At 41.0% G+C, this 21,280-nt stretch overlaps 1 protein-coding gene across 1 annotated transcript in view; it reads left to right on the top strand.

Annotated features, from left to right (window-relative positions):
- The window catches only part of cgnl1 (cingulin-like 1), a 58,031-nt gene that overhangs the window by 9,738 nt on the left and 27,013 nt on the right, over positions 1-21,280 (top strand). Inside the window, exons 4-8 of the mRNA XM_080730740.1 lie at positions 114-222; positions 1,139-1,240; positions 2,502-2,650; positions 8,056-8,197; positions 8,888-9,100. Of these exons, the coding sequence (XP_080586866.1) occupies positions 114-222; positions 1,139-1,240; positions 2,502-2,650; positions 8,056-8,197; positions 8,888-9,100 (715 nt within the window). The remainder of the gene's footprint in view (positions 1-113; positions 223-1,138; positions 1,241-2,501; positions 2,651-8,055; positions 8,198-8,887; positions 9,101-21,280) is intronic.

Below are 21,280 nucleotides of genomic sequence, written 5' to 3'. Positions count from 1 at the left end.
TGAGCGGAGTATTTAACCCTCCATTAGCATTGTGTGTGTGTGTGTGTGTGTGTGTGTTAACATACCCATTTGCCTGTCTGTCTGTGTATTTGTGTGTGTCTGTGACTCTGCAGAAGCAGCGATAACGACGACAGTACCAAACGAAAGGTCAACCTGGTCTTTGAGAAGATCCAGACGCTGAAGTCGCGGGCAACAACAGGGAGCGTCCAAGGAGACAACAAAGTAATAATAATAATACACATTATTTGTATAGCACCTTTCATCACATGAAATGCAGCTCAAAGTACAGTATGTATGCATGATTAACAATAAAGCAGAAAAGAAAAGTAAAAGCTTAAAACATTTAAAACTTCAATAAGGACACTACCATAAATACGAACATTTTCAAAACAGTGCGGACATGAAGTGAGGACACTGTGTTGGCACAGGACACTGTACACAAACACTTTAAATATGTGAACTTAATATTTCAGGCCTAGGCCTTAGCGTGGTCAGAGCATGCAAAGTGTTTACTCTCCACTGTTAGACGTCAGCATTTGAAGCATAGGCCTACTGATAACGGGTTGACAGAATGCATGCAAAGTTATGTTATTTGAGAAAATATGATATCGTCTCTGGCAGATCCAAAACCTTTTCAGGATTCAAATAAAAAAATGGCAAAAGTAACAGATCGACAAGCTTGAAATGCTTTGCGCCACTTTTCAAGCTTGTAGATCTGCTACTTTTGATGCTTTTGTGTGTCGCTGCAGTGTGATCAAGTAGGGCATTCATTTACGACTTTCAAAACAAAGTTAAGAGGTTTCTACCCAACAGCAATGATATTCAGATAGATTCAGTCTTCTGTAAGAGGGGTGTCTGTCTGTCTGTCTGTCTGTCTGTCTGTCTGTCTGTCTGTCTGTCTGACTGTCTGTCTGTCTGTCTGTCTTGTCTGTCTGTCTGTCTGTCTGTTTGCGTGTGTGCGTGCGTGCGTGTGTGTGTGTGTGTGTGTCCAGAGCGAAATCTTTCAAACTACCGGACCAAGTTTCTTTGCCAGTAGCCTACTCAACACGTTTTCCCACATATGTTTTGTTGTTTTTAGACACATTTCACTTTCATTTTATTCATTTTTAACGGATCACTAATGTGTTTTTTCTCTCAGTCTCCTGACATGGATGTCCAGACCAAAGCCTTGCAGGAACAGAAAGCTGAGCTGGAGAAGTCGGTTGCACAGATGAAGAAACAACTTGAGGAACAAGCTACGGTAACAATACACAGTGGCCTCAAACTATCTAAGCCATAAAGCATAGCATATAGAAGAATCCACAGAAAGCTGCCCTTGGTTGCGGTGCCAAGCGTTGCCGCTTGACAACGCAGTTATGATTGCCGACAAATGGAGTGTACAAATGGAACTAAATTGTCCTGGTTCCATTTGTACACTCTCAGAGTTACATACCCATAAGGGTCCATTTGGTTCCAAACAACTATCATTTAGCTGGGGACCCCCTGGAACTCCCTCGAGGACCCCTGGGCGTCCCCACTCCCCGGACCCCACTTTGAGAACCAAAGGTCTATACTGTACATCACTGCACGACCCTTCTGATAATTGTCACTGTCTAGTAGTCTCTGATCTGGCATCAATTGGTTTAGATTAGCACTTTGTTTGCTGAAGAATATATCCCTGCTTCCCTCTTTTATAAGAGGAATGGATTCCATTGATGCTAATTGCTCAGTATGGGGGAACATACATGATTAACTCACAGGAATGCTGAGGGAGAGACTCCTGCTGTAACCTCACCTACAGTACTCACTGTACATGTATTTACAGTATGTTACCTTACTATGAACCTCATCCATTCACTTTTGAGATAAGAATCAAGTTTATGGGTTTGAGTGGTGTGTGTGTGTGTGTGTGTGTGTGTGTGTGTGTGTGTGTGTGTGTGTGTGTGTGTGTGTGTGTGTGTGTGTGTGTGTGTGTGTGTGTGACTCTGTGTGTATGTGGACATGTTTATTGTATACTGTAGGCCTGTCACAGTTATTACATAATCGCCTAAACGCAATTATGTGAGATAATCACAATTATTTTGCATAATACGTATATAGCAGGGGCTCAGGGGTAGAGTTGCCGTCTTAGAACACAGAGGGTTCCCAGTTTGATCCCGGGCTCTCCCAGAGTTAGTGTTGAAGAGTCCTAGTTGCTCCTGGTGAGCAGGTTTCCTCCACCATTGGTGTATGAATGGGTGAATGTAATGCACAATCTCTGTAAAGCGCCTTGGAAAAAGGCGCTATATACTGTAAATGCACCGTTTACCATTTAGAATTTAAATGTATTAAATATGTACATTTGTTTGTATATATTTAGGTCATTTGTCATATCTATGCAGTGCAACTTCAAAGCCTAAAAGACAAACAGAAATGTAATTCTTTATTCATATATTCCTGTGTTCAATCAATGACAAAAACACATTTAAATCATCAAGTAATAATGTTCATAATCGTGACAGCCCTAGTACTGTATGTTACAGAACCAGAAGAGTCTTTCAGAGACCCAGGGGAAGATGACGACAGAGCTGAAGGACCTGGAGCAGGAGTTAAAGAGGAGTGAGGAAGAGTGCTCTCGTCTCAAGGACAAACTGTCCAAAACAGAAGCTGAGCTGCAGACGACACTTGAAGAGTAAGTGTTAGAATAACCCGCTCTCAAAGGATGGCTTAAGACCAGTGATCTATGACAGGTCAAGTCTCTGCAATAAGCAGTGTGTGGTGGTAATCCCCCTGCTTTTGCTTTGTGTCTCATTCTGAAGAAGTACTTTATCTGGAAAGTTGACTGTACAATTTCAAGAACCCACTTGTAAGGATGTATAATTCTTTTGTCCCACTAGCATTGGCGTCCTCCAAGGACAGTCAATGTCCGTCGGTCCATTAATTTGGTTTCAAACAAGATATCTTGAAAACAGCAGCCTTGATTTGCCATGGGATTCGCTGTGCGCCTTCTTTTTCCCCGGAGGATGAATCCTAGTGATTTGGCCATGGTGACTCCATGGCCTTCCCTCAAACACTACCCTCAGCCTAAGATTCAAAATCTAATAGGCAGATTGCCATAAAACTTGCTAAGTGCGTTCATGCTCCCTGGAAGATGAGCCCTAATTATTTGAGTGATCAAAGGGCTTTTCCTCTCGGTTCACATCTGCTTAGGCCTTTGTGTGCACCCCAGACAATTTCTGAGTTGCTTGATTCAATATTTAGATATGTAATATTAATTTAATCAGACACACACTCATCCTATATTGTACTATAAGCCCATTCAACGTCAAACTCCATACTGTACTCATTGAAAACACACGTCCCTGCTTCTGGTGACTGATATTGTTCCTTCTAATGAATGAGGGAGACCTTCATTTTACCATGAGTTATTTCATGCATGAACTTGGACGTCATGCTTGCACTTAAAGGACTCCTTCATGCAACATTATTGAAAATATTAACATAATGATATAACTAATGGAAAAATCAAGGTCTTCCCTTTCATTAGAAGGACAAATATCAGTTACCAGAAGTAACCACATGTGTTATCAATGAGTGTGGTTAATGTGGTTAGGTTTGAAGTTGAATGGGTTTATATAGACCTTTTTCCAGAGCGCTGCCATGTAGCTGCGGTGTCGGTGCACAGCCGCACACACACATAGGTACCGCTTGATGCCGCAGTTATGGTTGCCGCTCTGAGAAATCGGTCTATAGGTGGCGCCGTGTCTGATCAAATGAATATCAAATATCTAAATATTGAATCATGCAACTTAAATCGATATTTCACTCTGGAACATGTTTGGGGTCATTTTACCATCTACTCTGGCTTTTGTGTTTCACCCAAGACGGATCAAGTTGCTTGACTCAGTATTTAAATATTTGATATTAATTTTAACAGACACGCTCCCTTCATATACAAACCCATTGTAATTTCAAACTTCCTTTTAACCATGATAAATTCATGGCAAACACCCGTCTTTGGTTCTTGTGACCAAAGCTCTGTTTCCTCCTGTTCTGCTTTCCTGTCTGGTGAGTTCAGGCCGGTGACGTTGGTGGCGTCCAGGAAGTTTGTCTTCCAAGATGACATGTCAAGATACTGGTTTGTGAATTTAAAACGTGTTTTTTTTCAGACGTGTTCCGTAGGACGTCTGACATTAAATGGACTTTAGGATTTGTACTTGTAATTTCCAAGAATCAATTAGTGATTCTTACTTTTTGTGCACAAATACACGTCATTACATGACAATAATAAGAGGATATGTGAAAATGTTTGATCTTCTTTACACTACACCAACGATTGTGTTCTAAAAACAAACAGATTTTTGAATTGATGTTTTGAAAGCACACCCTTTGACAGTGTGAATCCAGCTTCCTCTCTTATCCAAGGTTCAAGGTTTCTTTATTGTTACATGTTGTGCACGCCTGCACGGGCACATAAGAGTACAATTGTTTTGTTCTGGTTCCTTCAGGCCAGTCCACACACCAATGCAACTGCTTGCAACCATTATCCCCAATGGCAGTTGGTGTGAACTGGCCATTAAACTGTTTTGTTGCACGGAGTTGCGTTGGTGCGGTCTGGCCTTAGACATTGTAGCAGCAATAATTGTAATAATATTTAATATTTATACAACAACAGGGATAATAGCTTGGCCTGTATTGTACTGTATATACCAAGTAATACAGTAGATTCTTCATTGTTTGACTTATCTTACCTGGATCCATCTAGTTTCAACCTTAGGTTCATACAGAGCAGAGATATGGATCTCTACTGCCAATGTTTTTGCTGTGGCAATACAATACATAGTCATATCATATGAGAAGTGTTATTGCAGGGGCCCACCCAGCAAAACAAACTCGCCTAAATTAAATTACCATGCAGTGCGTCTAAACTGTTTGTGGAAATAATTGTTAAGCTAATAATATACAAATAATGGCCTTGTCTAAACACAAACATTACTTAGCTCGGAAATGAAAGTAGGTCAGTGACCTTGAATACTTTATTTGGGCTAGCCAGTGTGACGGTTGTAGTCAAAGGTATGAAGATTTAGATTGGTGGTTCTCAACCCTTTCAGGCCAAATACATATAATATTGGGGGTCCTTGACATTAAAACGTTTGCGCACCACTGACATAGCAACATACAGTCATCAATGTGAGTGAAGCTTTTTGCTCGCTGCTTTTTCTCTCTATATGCCTTTTTGGAGGAGCAGCGTGGAAGCTCCAACTGGAAGAACACTTGAGAAAAATTGCCTCTCATGTTTGCAGTTTATTCCCCCCAATCGAGATGAGTCTAACCTTTTCATCATAAACAGCATCCCCCTCTCCAGTACAGGCAGCAAATGTACCCCCTGCTTGTCTGTTTTAGACGTTTGTTTAGTTTAGTTTAGCCTTTAGTTAATCATTTTAAATGTAGCTGTCAGCTGTATATATATATATATATATATATATATATAAAGGGGAGTGACAGCTGATTATTTGGTTGCCTCGCAACATCAATAGAAAAAAGGTGCTACAATCTATTCTGCTTTGTACACTGCACAAAAAAGGCAGCCTACGTTTATGTGTCATGCAAAATGCTTCCTACAATTAAAAAAATTGGCATTTAGCAGACACTCTTATCCAGAGCGACTTGCAAAGTGTGAAATCAGAGTAAGCATGGTCAACAAAACGACAGGGTAAATAATAGTCACGTAAGTAGAGTGCAAAGAGAACAATGTAGTGCTTCAAAGAAACCAGATTAGCGGGTAAACAGCATTCTATTCTGTCTGCTGGTACTAAAGACTTCACAGTCTCCACTCTCCACATATGCAACACACTAATGTCTGTATTCCAGGTCATGGAATGGTGCTATTGAAATGTGTGATGATTTGTTTGTCCTGAAATAATCCCCTCTGTGCTGCAGTGAGGAAACAATGTGAGTGGTTGGTCAGTGCCCAGGTTTTCCTTTTGCGGTGTCTGGGCCTGAGACAACTCAATTCAAGGGAGCTTTATTGGCATGAGAAAACACACGTTTACATTGCCATGGCAAATGTCAATACATGATAAAAACGATTTAAAGGAGTCATCCAGACCAAAACACATAAATCTGTCTTTTATCATACCCCTTTATACCTGCTTTAGTCCATTTTTTTCATAGCTGCCCCTGTTGCTAGATTTCGGCTGCCCCTGTTGCTAGATTTCGCAGGCCCTCTCATAAGTAACAGAGTAGATAGACTTTATACTAGTGCGGTTATTTCTTCAGCTTCAAAGTTAGTATTTTTTTATTGGATTGTGTTTACACAACGTCCTGAGACCAACCACACCGCTGTTTTGACCTCACAGGCACCCTTACTTGTCAAACCAACCCCTCCCTCCCCTCCCTTTCTAGCCTCTCCTCTCCCTGCTCTGGTGCAGAGCAGAAGCCGTTTCACAAGTAAGGGTGCCTGTGAGGTCAAAACAGCGGTTTGGTTGGTCTCAGGACGTTGTGTAAACACAATCCAATAAAAAAATACTAACTTTGAAGCTGAAGAAATAACCGCACTAGTATAAAGTCTATCTACTCTGTTACTTATGAGAGGGCCCACAAAATCTAGCAACAGGGGCAGCCGAAATCTAGCAACAGGGGCAGCTATGAAAAAAATGGACTAAAGCAGGTATAAAGGGGTATGATAAAAGACAGATTTAACCCTATGTGTGTTTTGGTCTGGATGACTCCTTTAAGAAAAGAATGTAGAAAGCATGTACAGTTGGAGGGGGTAGAGCATTGTGTTTTACAGAGCTATGTCACAATGCGACGTTATTTATGTGTTATCCACGAGTTTCCAACGCCCCATAGTGCATTGCGCAGACGCTGTACCGAGCTTCCGGCGCCGCAGCCGAGTGTGATTTACAAGCTCACAACAGGCTGCATCTGCGGCGCGACGTGAGCTTGTATGTCTGCTGTTAAACCGGAAGTGTGGTCCAAATAATCTCCAGTCGCCTCCAGCAAACTCCCGCGGAAAGAGGTGGATACATTAAACAGGGTATTAAAGGAGTAGTTCACCCCCAAAATGACTTTTTTTCTATTGATTACTCATGCCATGGAGAGTAGAGTTCAATAATATTTTTTGGTTTTTGTCAAATTCCTAAGACAAAAATTTGATTCGAGTAAATTTACCCCCATTGATTCCGGATGGGGACCCGTTTCGAAGCGGGTCCCCATCCGGAACGAATGGGGGTAAATTTATTGTTATCACATTTTTGTCTTAGGAATGCGACAAAAAACTAAAAATATTATATATATTAGTCATTTTGGGGGTGAACTAACTCCTTTAAAGCTTTTTGAAACAAATTAGCTGTTTTTTTCTTCTTTTTTCATTTTGTTAAGCCTCAGATTTAAAATGTGTTTAAAGATAGCGGCTCTGTTTCTATGTGCAGTAGGTCTATGACAGAGGTATACTCTCTACAGATAGTGTTTATATACGCAGTAGTTCTTACAGAGGACCACTCGGTACAGAAGGATAGTGTTTATATTTACAGTAGGTCTACTGTATGTCAGAGGTCCACTCAGTACAGATGTACAATGGTCTTTACTAGGGTGGTTGTATTCCATTGGCTAATCTTCTTTTTCACAACAGTTCACAAATCGTGCTGCTGTGTTCACAGTTCACACATTGTTGTATTTCTCCCAGTAGGTATGGGAGGTTTTTGATGTTGGTCAGACAAAGAACAGGTGTGTGTGGGAGGTGCTGGGAATATCTCTGCTTTTGAAATCCATGCTCTGGTCATATTTTTTATGGCCGGTGGGGGATGTAACCGGAAGGCTCGCCCCAAAACACACTCGCCCCCATTTACCCATTTGTTTTTGCGGACTGCTCGCCCCCCAGTTCTTGTATTATTGTATTTGTTTTACTGAGGGGTTAAAGTCAATATTATTTGTATTTTTGATAATTTCACAATATGTTAACCATTTAGCAGATCTGTAGCAGACCAGTAGCAGATCTGCTACTTTTGATGCTTTCATGCGACACTGTAGTATGATCAAGACAAGTAGGGCTCTAATTTGTGTTGTGTTGTGCTGTGTTGTGTCTTCCTCCTCCAGGCTCTTCCAGGTGAAGATGGAGAGGGAACAGTACCAGACGGAGATCAGGGACCTGCAGGACCAGCTGTCAGAGATGCATGACGAGCTGGACACTGCCAAGAAGTCGGCCGGCGGTGACGGCGAGAAAGAGGCCATCATGGAGGTAAAGAAGCTCCAAGCATGATGTCACTGGCCTCTGTGGCAGGAGATGGAGGCAGTGTCGCCAGATTTTGCAACACTGCTTTGACGTCAAGATTTTGATAGTTTGTATTTTTTTTTTACAAGATATCAGCCAAATTATCTGTAAACTAGGGGTCTTCAACGTTTTCAGGCCAAGGACCCCTTAGTTGAGGGAGAGATGAAGCAGGCACCCCCAGAACCTTTTCATAGATTCCATATAGTTTCATCGTTTGACAGAATCATCAGTGTATTTTGGATTCATGTCAATGTGTGTTTTCATATATTTAACCACTTGAGTCGTCATTACCTAATCAACTTGACCTTTTACTCTGTACTTACTCTGTAAGTCTGCTCTTTTTCCCTTCTACACCAAACCCCTTTGCCGAGGCGTTGTGAGCTTGTAGATCGGCTATTTTTTGGCTACAGTTCTCAGAATATGGACACTAGGGTTCAAGTTGTTAATATAAAAAGGATTGGAAGATTTGGAGGACCCCCTGTAGTAACTCTGAGGACCTCCTAGGGGTCCCCGACTCCTGTACCCGCTGTTGAAGACCCCTGCTGTAAAAGGTGGCCTTGGGAGTGGGACTCTCTCCACAATGGCATTGGACCCCAAAATCTGTCATTTTTCGTCCGGGGTATTCAGTAGTTTACCTCCTCTCTCTCCTGCTCGTAGGACCTGGTGCAGCTGAAGGTGGACTTGCAGGAGGTTCTCATGGCTAAAGAGGACCAAGAGGAGGTGCTGAAGAGGCGGGAGAGGGAGCTGACGGCCCTGAAGGGGGCGCTGAAGGAGGAAGTGGCCACGCATGACCAGGAGGTGGACAAGTTGCGGGAGCAGTACGAGAAGGAGATCGGACGGCTACAGACGTCTTTGGAGGAGGCCAAGCAGGTAACAAAGACTCCTCTTTGTCACTCCCCCTCTCTGTTCCCCTCCCCACCACCTCATGCAACTCCTCCATTTCTACACTCCCCTATCCACCGTCACTGTCGGGTGGAAATCGTGTATGTCCAAAACCATGTTTTAGGAAACGGGGGGGGGAAAAGCTGCATTGGATCCACTATGTTCTAGTTACTTAGTCCAGTGTTGTTGTTGTTGTTGTTGTTGTTTTCAAGCTAAGGACCCCCTTTCACTTGCACAACACTTTTGTGCGATAGAGTAGGACATTATTCCCTTCAACCCTAACCCTAATATCTGTATTGTGGGGAAAGCTTTTGCAGACAGATAATACAGCCCTGAGATACAAGGTTTCCTCCACCATCTTGTTCCAGTAACCTTCCCTGGAAGCATGTGCTGAGATAAGAATTGCAACAGCAGAACTGTAACTGTTCTGTCCAGTCCACCACATGTTTGGCTTGGTAGTTTAAAGCATTTGCTTTGAAGTGGAATTATTTAAATGTGTGCCACTTACTTTATACTCTTTTTATTATTGTTTCGTAACAGACACAATGGGACTTTTTCCTTGGGTGTGAGTACGCAAGACAAGCAAATGTATTCTGCTGTTGTTTCTCCTCATTGCTGATGACAATGAATGGAATGAGTTTAATGGGGAGGAGTGAGGAGAAAATACCTTTTTTCCTGTATCTACTCAACTTCCCACGTTATTGTCACTGGTTTACAGGTGTAAAAAAAAAAGTGTGTGAAATTATTTTGCGTACAAGCTTGTTCAACAAGTTCCCATCATCTCCATATTTTAACTTTTTGTGTTTTTCGTAAATTAATGAACTAATGAATTAATCTATGTGATCAACACGTTTTGAGCTTGTAGATCTTCTACCCTTGATGTTTTGAACATAAGGTTTCCACCCGACAGAGAAGATATAGAAGTATCTGGAATCTGATACAACTATAATGTTGTTAAAGTCAGTTTTGCACAATGGCGTTGCTAGCCAGAAATAATATGGGGTTTTCCGCTTGAACTATTTAGCATGCAAGTGGCTTTGTCAGATTTTTTTCTTTTCTTTTTTGTTTTTATGATGATGAATGCATCATACGTTTCTTGAATTGGGACCACATGTTGCCAGAATCTTGCTCAATCGTCCATCCAGCTAGATCATTTAATTTGGTAGATCTACGCTACATATTGTGTTCCACTTCTCATCTATCGGTAGCCTATACAAATGTATCTGTTTAATCTCTTAACCCTACTAAGAATAGCTTGATCAACATGTTAACAAGTGACTACTTCAGCACCAGTTACAACATTACTCTTGTAGTTAACACCTTTGATCAATTAAGCCATATATAAAAGCCGATCTACAAGCTCAAAATGTATTTAAATCCATTTGTACCTTTTGTAGGTATTGATGTTATATTTTTTGTTTATACCATACACAAAAATATAACTAGAGTCTGGAGCTGTTAGGTGTTAATAAGTATCTTGCTCAGGGTCACTTTGACACATTATACTGGGCAGATTGCCACACAGCCTCTCTCCCCACTAAGCTACGGCTGTCCACAAAACGAATGCGTTGACCGGGAATCGATCCAGAGTCAACTGCTCCCAACTATACCACCAACGCCTTAGCACACATCAAGGCTGTCTCTATATCAAGAGTTTAAAATTCTATGGTTCAAATCAACCGACAATATGCACAAGCACACAATATATGCCACCTGACATTGACTTACATCTTACGGTATAATATGTTTCAAATGTGTTCTGTGTGTCAGGCACAATAAAGCTCTGCCATTGTTTAAACAAATAGTTGAGTTGAACCAACTGGATGAAAGGAAAACAGAAGACTCAGCTATGTGACCGTTTATCTAACTTGTCATCACTTTTCATGGGAAAACAGCAGAGTATGTTTACCCAATGAAGTGTGCTAGTACTTTCCTGTACAGGAAAAAAATATTTGATCTCATTGATATGCAGAAAGAGAGAGTGTGTGTATTAGGAGTGTGACAGTCTATTATATTTGCTAAAGTAGGGCTTAAGTGGTTAATCAGACTAATCACAGTAGTCAATTATTAAAATCGATAGATTTTGCGCTTCAAGCTTGTAGAAGCTACTTTTGATGCTGTAGTGTGATCAAGTAGAGACAGAGAGTTAATTTACGAAACACAGAAAGTTTGAATATGGAGATAAGAGGTTTCTGCCCGACAGCAACGATATCAACATCTATCTATGTTCTAGGTATGGAACAGGACGACGGTTGCTGTGCTGTTTAATAGACGCAGTGTGTGACTCACATCTTCCTGTTTTTCTCCTGAGTGGAAGTTGTTGTGCTTGTCCTGGCGGTCCTTCAGGCTTGGTGGGGGTCCACACACACAGCAGCGTGAGGAGACATTTCCTTTGCTAGAACAAGAGCAACGTCTCCCTCAGGGGAGCATGTCATCAGGGGTTTTAGCCCTGTAATTCTCTGCAACAAACACGTTCCAAGATGCCTCCATTGTTTGCTGTTTTGTGGTCATAATAGAGTTCTATTTATTTTCGGCTCTTTCATCTGCACCTCCAGGTGAACTTCACGCAGCTGTGTGGTCCTCATACACGCTCCGTGGAAACATCACACATTTTCATTTTCACGTGCGAGCTGAAGGTTCGAAAGCACAAAGCTGGTTACGGCTGTTTTAAATTGATTAGCTTGATTAACTTTTGCACTACTAAAGCTGACAACTTGTATCAATTCACATTCACACAAAAGGCATACTTACTTCTTCCAACTTGGAATTTGCACTTTTGCAGACAGTTTTTCTTTTTCCTTTTCCCCTTAGTTTTCCCCCTTCAAAATAATTACTTATTTAATGGCAGTTTTTAACCACCGGCTAATATATCTGCTATATTAAACCTTTTGAACTTTTTTTTATAGTATACATTTTTTTAACACAAATCTTCTCTTCTGACATGAAAATGTGGACTATAGTATAGGATTTAAGTGGTTAAAGGCATTTGTTCCACATAAGAACACAAGAGTGACAAATAGAGGAAGGAGTGGACACAGGTCATTAACCACATTATGAACCCAGGATGTTTCAATTAGTTCCACTCTTACCTTGTGATTCAGAACAGTAAAGAAAATGTAAAGCCATGACTTCTGTTAATTTCTTTACCCAATTACGTTTTGGAATGAAAATGAATAATCTTCTATCATTATTGTTCTAATATTAATTACAAAAATAACCAGCACCTCATTGCAATAATGATCTGAGCTAAAGGCGAGCAATGGAAAGGAAGAGTCTATCTAAGTAAACCATACATCCTATTAATCCCCTAGTATCCGGTAAAAATGTGACTTTGGCCAGTCTGTGACATTAGCTGCTGCCTGCTGCTGCTTGTGTCCAAGCCTAAAAACCATTGTTGCTTTGAAATCTTTTCCTGGGGCTTCAAGTGAGCTGGGCACCCATGTGTAATGTTTAGTTTTTCCTTTATCGCATAATCATATCCTAATTCTTTGTTCTGTCTTAACCGGTATAACACTTTGGCTGACCATGGTCATTGTTGCTGTTGGGGCAGAAACCTCCTATCTCCATATTCTAACTGTTTATTTATTTTGTGTGGAAATTAACGTCCTACTTGATCATACTACAGCATCACACAAAAGTATCAAAAGCAGATCGACAAGCAGATTGACAAGCTCAAAACGCTTCGTGCCATGCTTCGAGCTTGTCAATCTGCTACTTTTACAAACATTAAACATTTTGAACATATTTCACCCGACAGAGACATCATGTTAAATGTGCTTTATAAATACGTTTTGAGTTGAGTTGAGCTTCTAGATCAGTCTGGTCCTTTGCAGGAATGAATGCTGGAAACTGGAGCACCAAAGATATTTTGTAAACCAGTTAATTGCAGTCGAAGCCATCACTAAAGATAATGAGATGTGTTGTCTTGTTGTGTTGCTCCGCTCTCTCTGCTCTGAGAGAGTCGGGGGGTCATTGTGGACGTCCACTGATAATGAATGATGAGTTTGTTTCACACAATAATAGCAGCGGGGGTTGGGTCGCGCTCAATAAAGTGGGTCAGTATGCCGTTGAAAGGGGATGCACCTCCGTCCCTCTGAAAAGACTGGGAGGCCCGTTTTGTGTCTTTTAATTGAAGAGTGCATTGTCTCTTTAAAGCTTGATTTATACCTCGTTGTAAGAGGGTGTCATGCGCTGAAATAGCCGAGTCACAAGCTGCGCCGCAATGTTGCAATTGTAGATCGGCTAAATACCATCGTATGATGAAGCATAAATTAGGCATTATTGACTTGAATTGTCTGGGATTCTATAAAGGGGTTCTTCTAAGTTTGTTTCACAAAAGCCTTGCTTTCATCTATGTAGGACAGAGAGTGTGTGTGTGTGTGTGTGTGTGTGTGTGTGTGTGTGTGTGTGTGTGTGTGTGTGTGTGTGTGTGTGTGTGTGTGTGTGTGTGTGTGTGTGTGTGTGTGTGTGTGTGCGTACGCACGTTTATTTTAATAACATATTAAATCGCCTGCCCACGCTGTACATTAACTCGCTGACATTTCGGTTGTAGTAGTTGAAACTCATCTGAACTTTCGGTTCTTGAAAAGGGATCTCTCTTTGGAATGTGAAAAATGTTGCAACGCGGGACGCGGTGAGGAGAGACTGAAGAGTGTTTGTTGGCCAGGAATTTTCTGGGTCAGTTGGGAGAATGTGCACCCCAGAGAACCTCAACAGCACCCATGCAGATGCTGTTACAGTGCATGCAGCCCTGACCTCTGGAAAGGGGGTTGGATCTGTTCTTTCGTGCGTGTGTGCAGGGGTGTCGCACCAAATTCTGGGCCCTGGGTACCTACTCACATTTTGTGCAATTGAAAAATAGCAGATATACAAGCTCACAGCGCGGCACCGAGTGCCGCGCTGCGAGCTTGTAGATCTGCTATTTTTGAAAAACCTATATTTCTATGTCAGTGGTGCTCAAACCTTTTCATTTGAAGGACACCCAAAATTATATGTATTTGGCCACTGACCCCCATCTTAAAATATTTAGTTCCAGGGACCCCCCAGAAGCAACATTTGAGTTATGTTTGCTTAAAAAATAGCAGATCTACAAGCTTGCAGCGCGGCACCGAGTAACTCAGTCCAACTTTACCCCCCTTGTTGTGACGCCCCTGCGTGCGTGCCTGTGTTTGTGTGTGTGAGAGAGAGAGAGGGGTGTCCTGCTGTTGTCTACCTCAGTAACAGGCCTGATGTTCTCTCTCAGCCACAGCTTTCAGTGTGTCTCCTTGACCCACAGCATATTTCAGTCAGAAACACTCACGTCACGTCATAAGTAGATTTAACCATTTGTTGCAACAAATGGAATAAGGATAAACTTGCCATTAATGGCTCCGCTCTTAAGATGTTCCCTAAATTTTGCTAAGCAGTATGTAAGCAAAATCAGGTAACGCTGAAAAAACCTCCCACAGATGTACAAGAGTTTTTAATCAGATTAATTTGAGTCTTGCAAACCTGAATGCAGTTTACATTAAAGCCATAGATAGAATATTGAATTCAGATTAGAGCCTAGCTCTGGTCCATAGCGTTGGTGGAGTTCTCCCTAACGCTATGTTCATCTACCTGCGTATTCCTTGGCAAAACCGGAAAACTCCGCCGTCTGGTCCGAAAATAACAAAAACTGTTTCGTCCCTCACCAAACCAAAGGTGTCAGTGGACAGTTGAAAGCTTACTCTACTTAGTGGAGTTATTAAAATACTGAAAATATTCTACATGCTCACAATGGGTTGCGAAGCATCGCGACGTGTGGTGAGCTTGTAGATCTGCTATTTTAACTACTTTTGTACAACACTCTAATATGATGAAATCATATATAATATAATACCCGTAAAAACGTTGAAATATGGAGATAGGAGGTTTCTGCCCAACAGCGAACGTGTGAGTTAGCAAGGTTTGTTTTAACATCTTGGACAACACGCAAGGCCTCATGGACAACAGTGATTTGAAGGAACGTTGTTGGACTACAGTAGACGGTTCGAAATGTGCCTGCCGAGGGCATCATCGGTGGGAATTTCAAACAATATCTCCAACTTGTTTTTATTTGATTGTTTTATTGATTCAAGAACAATGGATTCTATTTCAGCATGCTAGCCTTTCCATGAAGCGAAAGGCTGTAGTTTCCATTAGCTTGGAATCCTCACAGATGATGTCACTGCTGCTATAGGCAGGTTTCTGAACTGTCCTCAGCCCACCTCTGAGACACAAAGGCCCCTTTTCCACCAAGATAACTTTTGTTCTAGAACTGGTTCCCTTCTATATTTATTCTAGTCTATCTTTATATTTATTATATATATATTTGGTGCTTTCACTGAACCGGCCGCGAACCGGCTTTTCCACCAGTTTTAAGCACCAAATATGGGCGGCATAGCTGGATGGTTAGAGAGCCCGGCTGTGGAGTAGGAGTCTCCAATTCCTCCAGGTTGGATTCCAGGCCGGGCCAGCAATGTGTCGAATATGACTCGTCGAACTGTCCAATTCATGGGGGGGAAAATGCAATCAACGATGGCAGTTAGTTTCCCTTGAAGATTTTCCGCTTGCTTTTGCCATTGCTTATATCACATCTGCATCTTCCAACCTGTTGAATAGTGACACACCCTATTTGGTTCCCAGTTCTGGGCAAATTCCAATTTCAAAACCAACTTTTAGGGTTCTGAACCAATTCATTTTCAAAGGAAATACTCTGAACTGGTTCAAAATTAGGTGGGAAGGTTCAACCCCGGTGGAAAAGGGTTTGAGTAGACAGAGATGGTGCTACAGTATAAGCATTAGTGAGCATTAGTGATTATATGATAAGGTTGAAAATGGGTGAAGTGCTCCTTCAACACAGAGAGTGCGCAAAAGGAACCAAATGGACCCGTATGTGCACACTCTCAGTGTTACAAATTGATACATCAACACTGGGGATTTTACCGTTCAGTGCTATCACATATATAACCTTATTCCCAAAATGCATTTTTAAAAATGGTATTTTTCACATGCAGGTTTCCACCTAAAATACAGTTTTCTGGACCTGTAACCATTTTCCACCCATATTTCAAACCCTCGCCTGTTGAGTAATCTTTGCAGCTCAATTTTCTCGGCAAGCTGAAGTAGTCCTGTGTGATCGACAAATTTATGCGTTTGCAGAGGGACAGCGGCCTCCCCCTCAGGACGCCACTTCTGAACGTAAAAAGACTCCCTCCCTCCCGCATGAGCCTGTCTGTTTGATGATAGCAAACTGTACCCAACATGGCTGCAAGGTGCTGATGTAGCAGGCCACTGGAAAGAGGAAGTAGGAAAAAAAGAAAAACAGAGATTCAGTGGTGGACAAGTAGTCGAGTACTCATATTTAATTTTACTTAAGTAAAAATATCAATACCACAATCTAGAAATACTCAGTTACAAGTCCGATATTCAAATTTGACTTGAGTAAAAGATCTACAAGCTCTCAACGTGTCGCACTATTACGCGTTGTGAGCTTGTAGATCAGCTATTTTTAAATAGACAAAGTATGTATAGGGCTGAAGTGGTTAATGTAATAATCAAAAGTAACTAGTAACTAACGTTTTCAAATAATTGTACTGGAGTAAAAGTACAATATTTGCCTCTGAGATGTAGTGGAGTAGAAGTAAAAGTAAAAGAAATACTCAAGTAAAGTAAAGATACCTCAAATGTGTACTTAAGCACCATACTTGAGTACATGCACTTAGTTACTTTGGGAGGAAGCAAGTGAGCAAGGAAAGGAAAGGGATGAGAGGCTCCTGGAGTTCCACCAGAGAGAAAAACACCACCAAAGGTTTCTTTTGAACAAAGTTTAGTTGTTGTAGATTATATCTGCTTGCTACCAAAAACAGGTTGGCCCTTGTTGGAATGATTTCACGACTTCAAAGTTCAAATACTGACGTATTTTTTTTTCTTTTACTCTTTTCCATACCTTGTAAGTTTTTGATTGAAGAACTGTCTACAAAACATGGCTGATAAGCTCAATTCCTGACTGGTTGCATTTCTGTGGTTACTGTGGTTCAGGGGATTTTGTGTGTGTGTGTGTCAGGAGGATTAGATAATGCTTCACTTCCATGTGTCGGGGGGTCATGTCTGTGTGAAACTCTGCTATATGACCTGGATTCTGCTGTTTATTGTTCCTGGTAGGGGTAGGGTGGTGGTATGATGTAGGTCTGTGGTCTGTGGTTCTCAACCTTTTCAGGCCGCGACCCCCAAAATAATCAGAGTTGAGCACTAAGAGTTGAGGAATTACATTTTGTATAACATAGTTCTATTGTGAAAATAGCAGATCTGCATGCTTAGTTATTTTCACAATTTCTGCCTCTAATATTTGACAATTTGGCCAATGTTTAATTTGTCATTTCAGAGGTATTAAAAAATCCTTAAATTGCCACTTTAGAAACGTGCAGATACCCTCTATACACTTAAATGTTATGTTGGTTTGTTTACTGTTGAGAGAGAGAACAATGTTGTAGGTTAAGTTAATCATCTAGGGACCCCAGGGGTCCCCACCCACAGGTTGAGAACCACTGATGTAGGTGGTGGTGGTAGGGTGGTCTCAGATATAAATACATCAAGGAGAGAGTCAGCAGTATAAGTAAGTAATAGGAAATGAAACTGCACTGAACTTTTCAGACTGGAGGTAAATGGTCAAGTCTTTAGAATGGATTAAAATGTTAATTTAAGGAGATCTATACCTTTGGTCATGTTGGTTTCTTTCTTTGTGGTTTGTCTGTCTTAAGGCTTGGACACGCGATAATTAAGTGGTCTGCGATTATTGGATTGTTACTACACTACTACTAAGTGTCTTTCTTAAAACCGGCTGTCATAATATCTTTGTGGTTTTCACACTATGAGATTGATCACCGACAAGGGATCACACACTGCCAGATATTTCACCAGCATGCGATCTAGATCTGAGACATATAGCCAACATTTGTTTTTATTCCAACTGTCCAACAAAAACGTGAAGGCCTCCCGTGGCTGTGATATGTTCGTGCAGCGAGGCTGGGGACGCAAATGATTTTCAGACACAGCGCAAAAAGTTGTGCAGTGTGTACAAGCCCTTAGTTCTGTGACATCACAGTGCAGTGTCTTAGTTCTATGACATCACTGTGCAGTGTCTTAGTTCTGTGACATCACAGTGCAGTGTCTTAGTTCTATGACTTCACAGTGCAGTGTCTTAGTTCTATGACATCACTGTGCAGTGTCTTAGTTCTGTGACATCATAGTGCACTGTCTTACTTCTAGGACATCATAGTGCACTGGTCTTTTAATATTCTGGCTTAGAAGAGGGAACCTCCTAGGATCTGGCATTCACCCAAAGCACCAAGGAGCTTGTGTGCGATGTGAGTTTTTTTGCCAAACGACAGGCTTTTTGAATGGCTTTGTGGTGCTTTAATCACTCTTTTGGCACGTCACCTGTACACAATAGTAGTACCGTTTTACATGGTGTCATAGGGCTTTTTCCACAACCACAAGCTTTTATCACTGAGTTGTGTGTGATATAAATAGGTAATTACTCACATAGATTATTCCTTAAGTAAATTCTGTTGACTGTGTGAGTTTGTTTTGTTTTAAAGAAATAAACCCAGTATCACTTATTAGTGCTCTTGTATGATTGGCATTTAATTTCACAGGGTTTTATATTTCCTATTAAACCTAAACACCCCTGCAATCCCACAGCTTGGCATTGCACGGAGACTCCGTTTTAAGAGAGTGTGGTTTTTCAAATGATCCTAAGCACAAGAAGACAAGGTTTAATTACTGGCCTGTGTGATGAGAGAAATGCCAACGCTTCTCAAGTGTCACGTTTTAATTTCTACTGTGAGCCCTTCCTGTCAGACTGTCACACACTGTGTGTCACACAGTTCTTATGGCTCTGCATGTGTGTGTGTGTGTGTGGCTTTATAAGACATTCTATTGTATTTGTAACATCCAGTCACGCTGGCAAAACAAGTCGAGTCATACTCATTGACAGAGAGGAACTGGAATGGTTGTGGTGCCTCTTTTCCTTTTTCCTTTCAACCACATTAACCTTGCATCCCTATTTTGGATGAATGTTCAAAATAGTTCCAAATGTTGTCCGATTTGTTTCCAATTTCTTCCAATAGTGAAATTGTTTTGCAATGAAGTATATCCCATTAACACCAGGAAAGCATCTGTGTAATTCTATATACTGTATGCCAACATACGTTTTTCAGAAAACTCTTAGGATTTAGAACAGTGGTTCTTAACACTTATGTTGCAATGATTTTTTCTCTTCAATGTCTCGCGTTGCCATGGTTACCATAGACTTCCATGTAATTGTGCAAGTGTGTAAAAAGTGCACGCCCATGCCTAGATGATGCACCACGTGTGTAGATGCTGTTCACAGCTTTCAAACAAAAAAATCCGCTTGGAAATCCGTTCAGGCATTCATGATTTATCAGCCATTATGTTTTCTTCAGATGTAAACAAACATGGCTGCCATGTTTGAAAGAATGGGTTGGTATGGGGGTTAAACATGCAATTTCGCGATCGCGATCATGCCTAACACATTTCTGGAGGTCCAAAAAATGTTTTTGAAAAAAAAAAAATGATTTTTTTTTTTTTTTCAAAAACGGCCCAAACTCGGGAAACTCGGGGTTGGCACAGCACTAGTACCAATACAAACTCGGGAAACTCGGGGTTGGCACCATATGTGTTAAAAATAGCAGATATACAAGATCACAGCATTTGTAGAATGGGCCTCAGGTCTTTATAGGATAGGCTATGTAAGGCTCAAGTTGGTAAGAGAGAGAGCTGATATGAATGTTGAACACTGATAAGTTAATACGCTGCAGGGAATGACCTTGATGGGTTTTTTAGCTGACTTTATTAAGTCATGTCTTTCAGACCGCATTTGTGTAGCGGTTTCTTTCATGTAATGTGAAGCCACAGTGAACAAAAGCTTTATGTATATAAAAGAGGCTACATAACTTAAAGCTTTCAGAAACTTTGAACGTACAGTATCACAAACAACATTGTAGCCGGCGTTCAAAAAGACAGCCCCACTAAATCACAATGTCATTGACATGAAGTAGACTAGCCTAGCGAGAACTAAGTATAGCCTATTTACATTCTGCCCACTATTGTTAACGTTATGTGAGGACAAAACATTTACAACGTAGTTACAAGGGCAACACTTATTTACATATCTCTGCAAAGTTGCAAAGCCTTTCGGTTCAACTGTTGTGTCATTTATTATTGGCTAATCATTTATTCATTGGTCATTGTCTGTGGCCACTGGCCAGTATATGCAAGTGAAGTCACAGTCAGCATGTTTTTGCAGCTGCAAGGGGATATCCTGCCTTTCAGCTCATCCTGATTTCCACTTTGTATGGAGCCAAGGCAATTTTCTCACCGTTTGTTGCAGTGACTTTGTACAAATTGTTTTACTAGTCAACTGCTGTTTACATACTGTAGCATTATTCCATATTATACAGCCATTATGTTTGTGCAGTACATTTTGCTGCATTTATTATAGCTGTTGTTTATGATATAAACTGTAAATAGCAAAGCGATGTGCAAATCATGTTGACTTGTTAGAAAGTTCTGTTCAAAGTTCAGTGAGAAAATCTTTGGCTTCCCTAAATTGAATGATGATACAAATATTGATATAAATTATATCAGATTGCGTTCCACGTGACAGGGATGCAGTTGACATTTCTTTATTGCTTGCAATCACATGTAAAGTGCAAGATGGAAGTTATGGTTGGACATATGCGTATCAACAGCTTGAATGTTGATCGTTTATGGTGTTATTAATTAAACTTGATGTTGCCTACCTGATTTAAAGTGCTGTGCCGACATTAGATCATATCGTCTCTGTCGGGTGGGTAGTTCCTGTGGGAACCTCATCGGCCTATGTCCAAAACTGTTACTTTTCAGGATTCAAATTCTACAAGCTCAAAATGTGCGCCACGTTCGAGCTTGTGGATCTGCACATTTGTATGCTTTTGTGTGTTAATTTACGAAAGAACTTGAAAAGTTAGGATATGGATATAGGAGGTTTCTGCGCGACAGCAACGATATTATGCTGGGTTTTGATTATTGTTGCAGGTTATTTGCTCAACAGCTCAAGGGATTGGTAAACTCCAGTGTTTATGTCTGTCAGCTGATTTGGCAGCG

This window comes from Nannobrachium achirus (genome assembly GCF_963921795.1).
Source record: "Nannobrachium achirus genome assembly, chromosome: 7".
NCBI classification, from domain to species: Eukaryota; Metazoa; Chordata; class Actinopteri; order Myctophiformes; family Myctophidae; genus Nannobrachium; species Nannobrachium achirus.
This window is presented reverse-complemented; position numbering and strand designations above follow the sequence as displayed.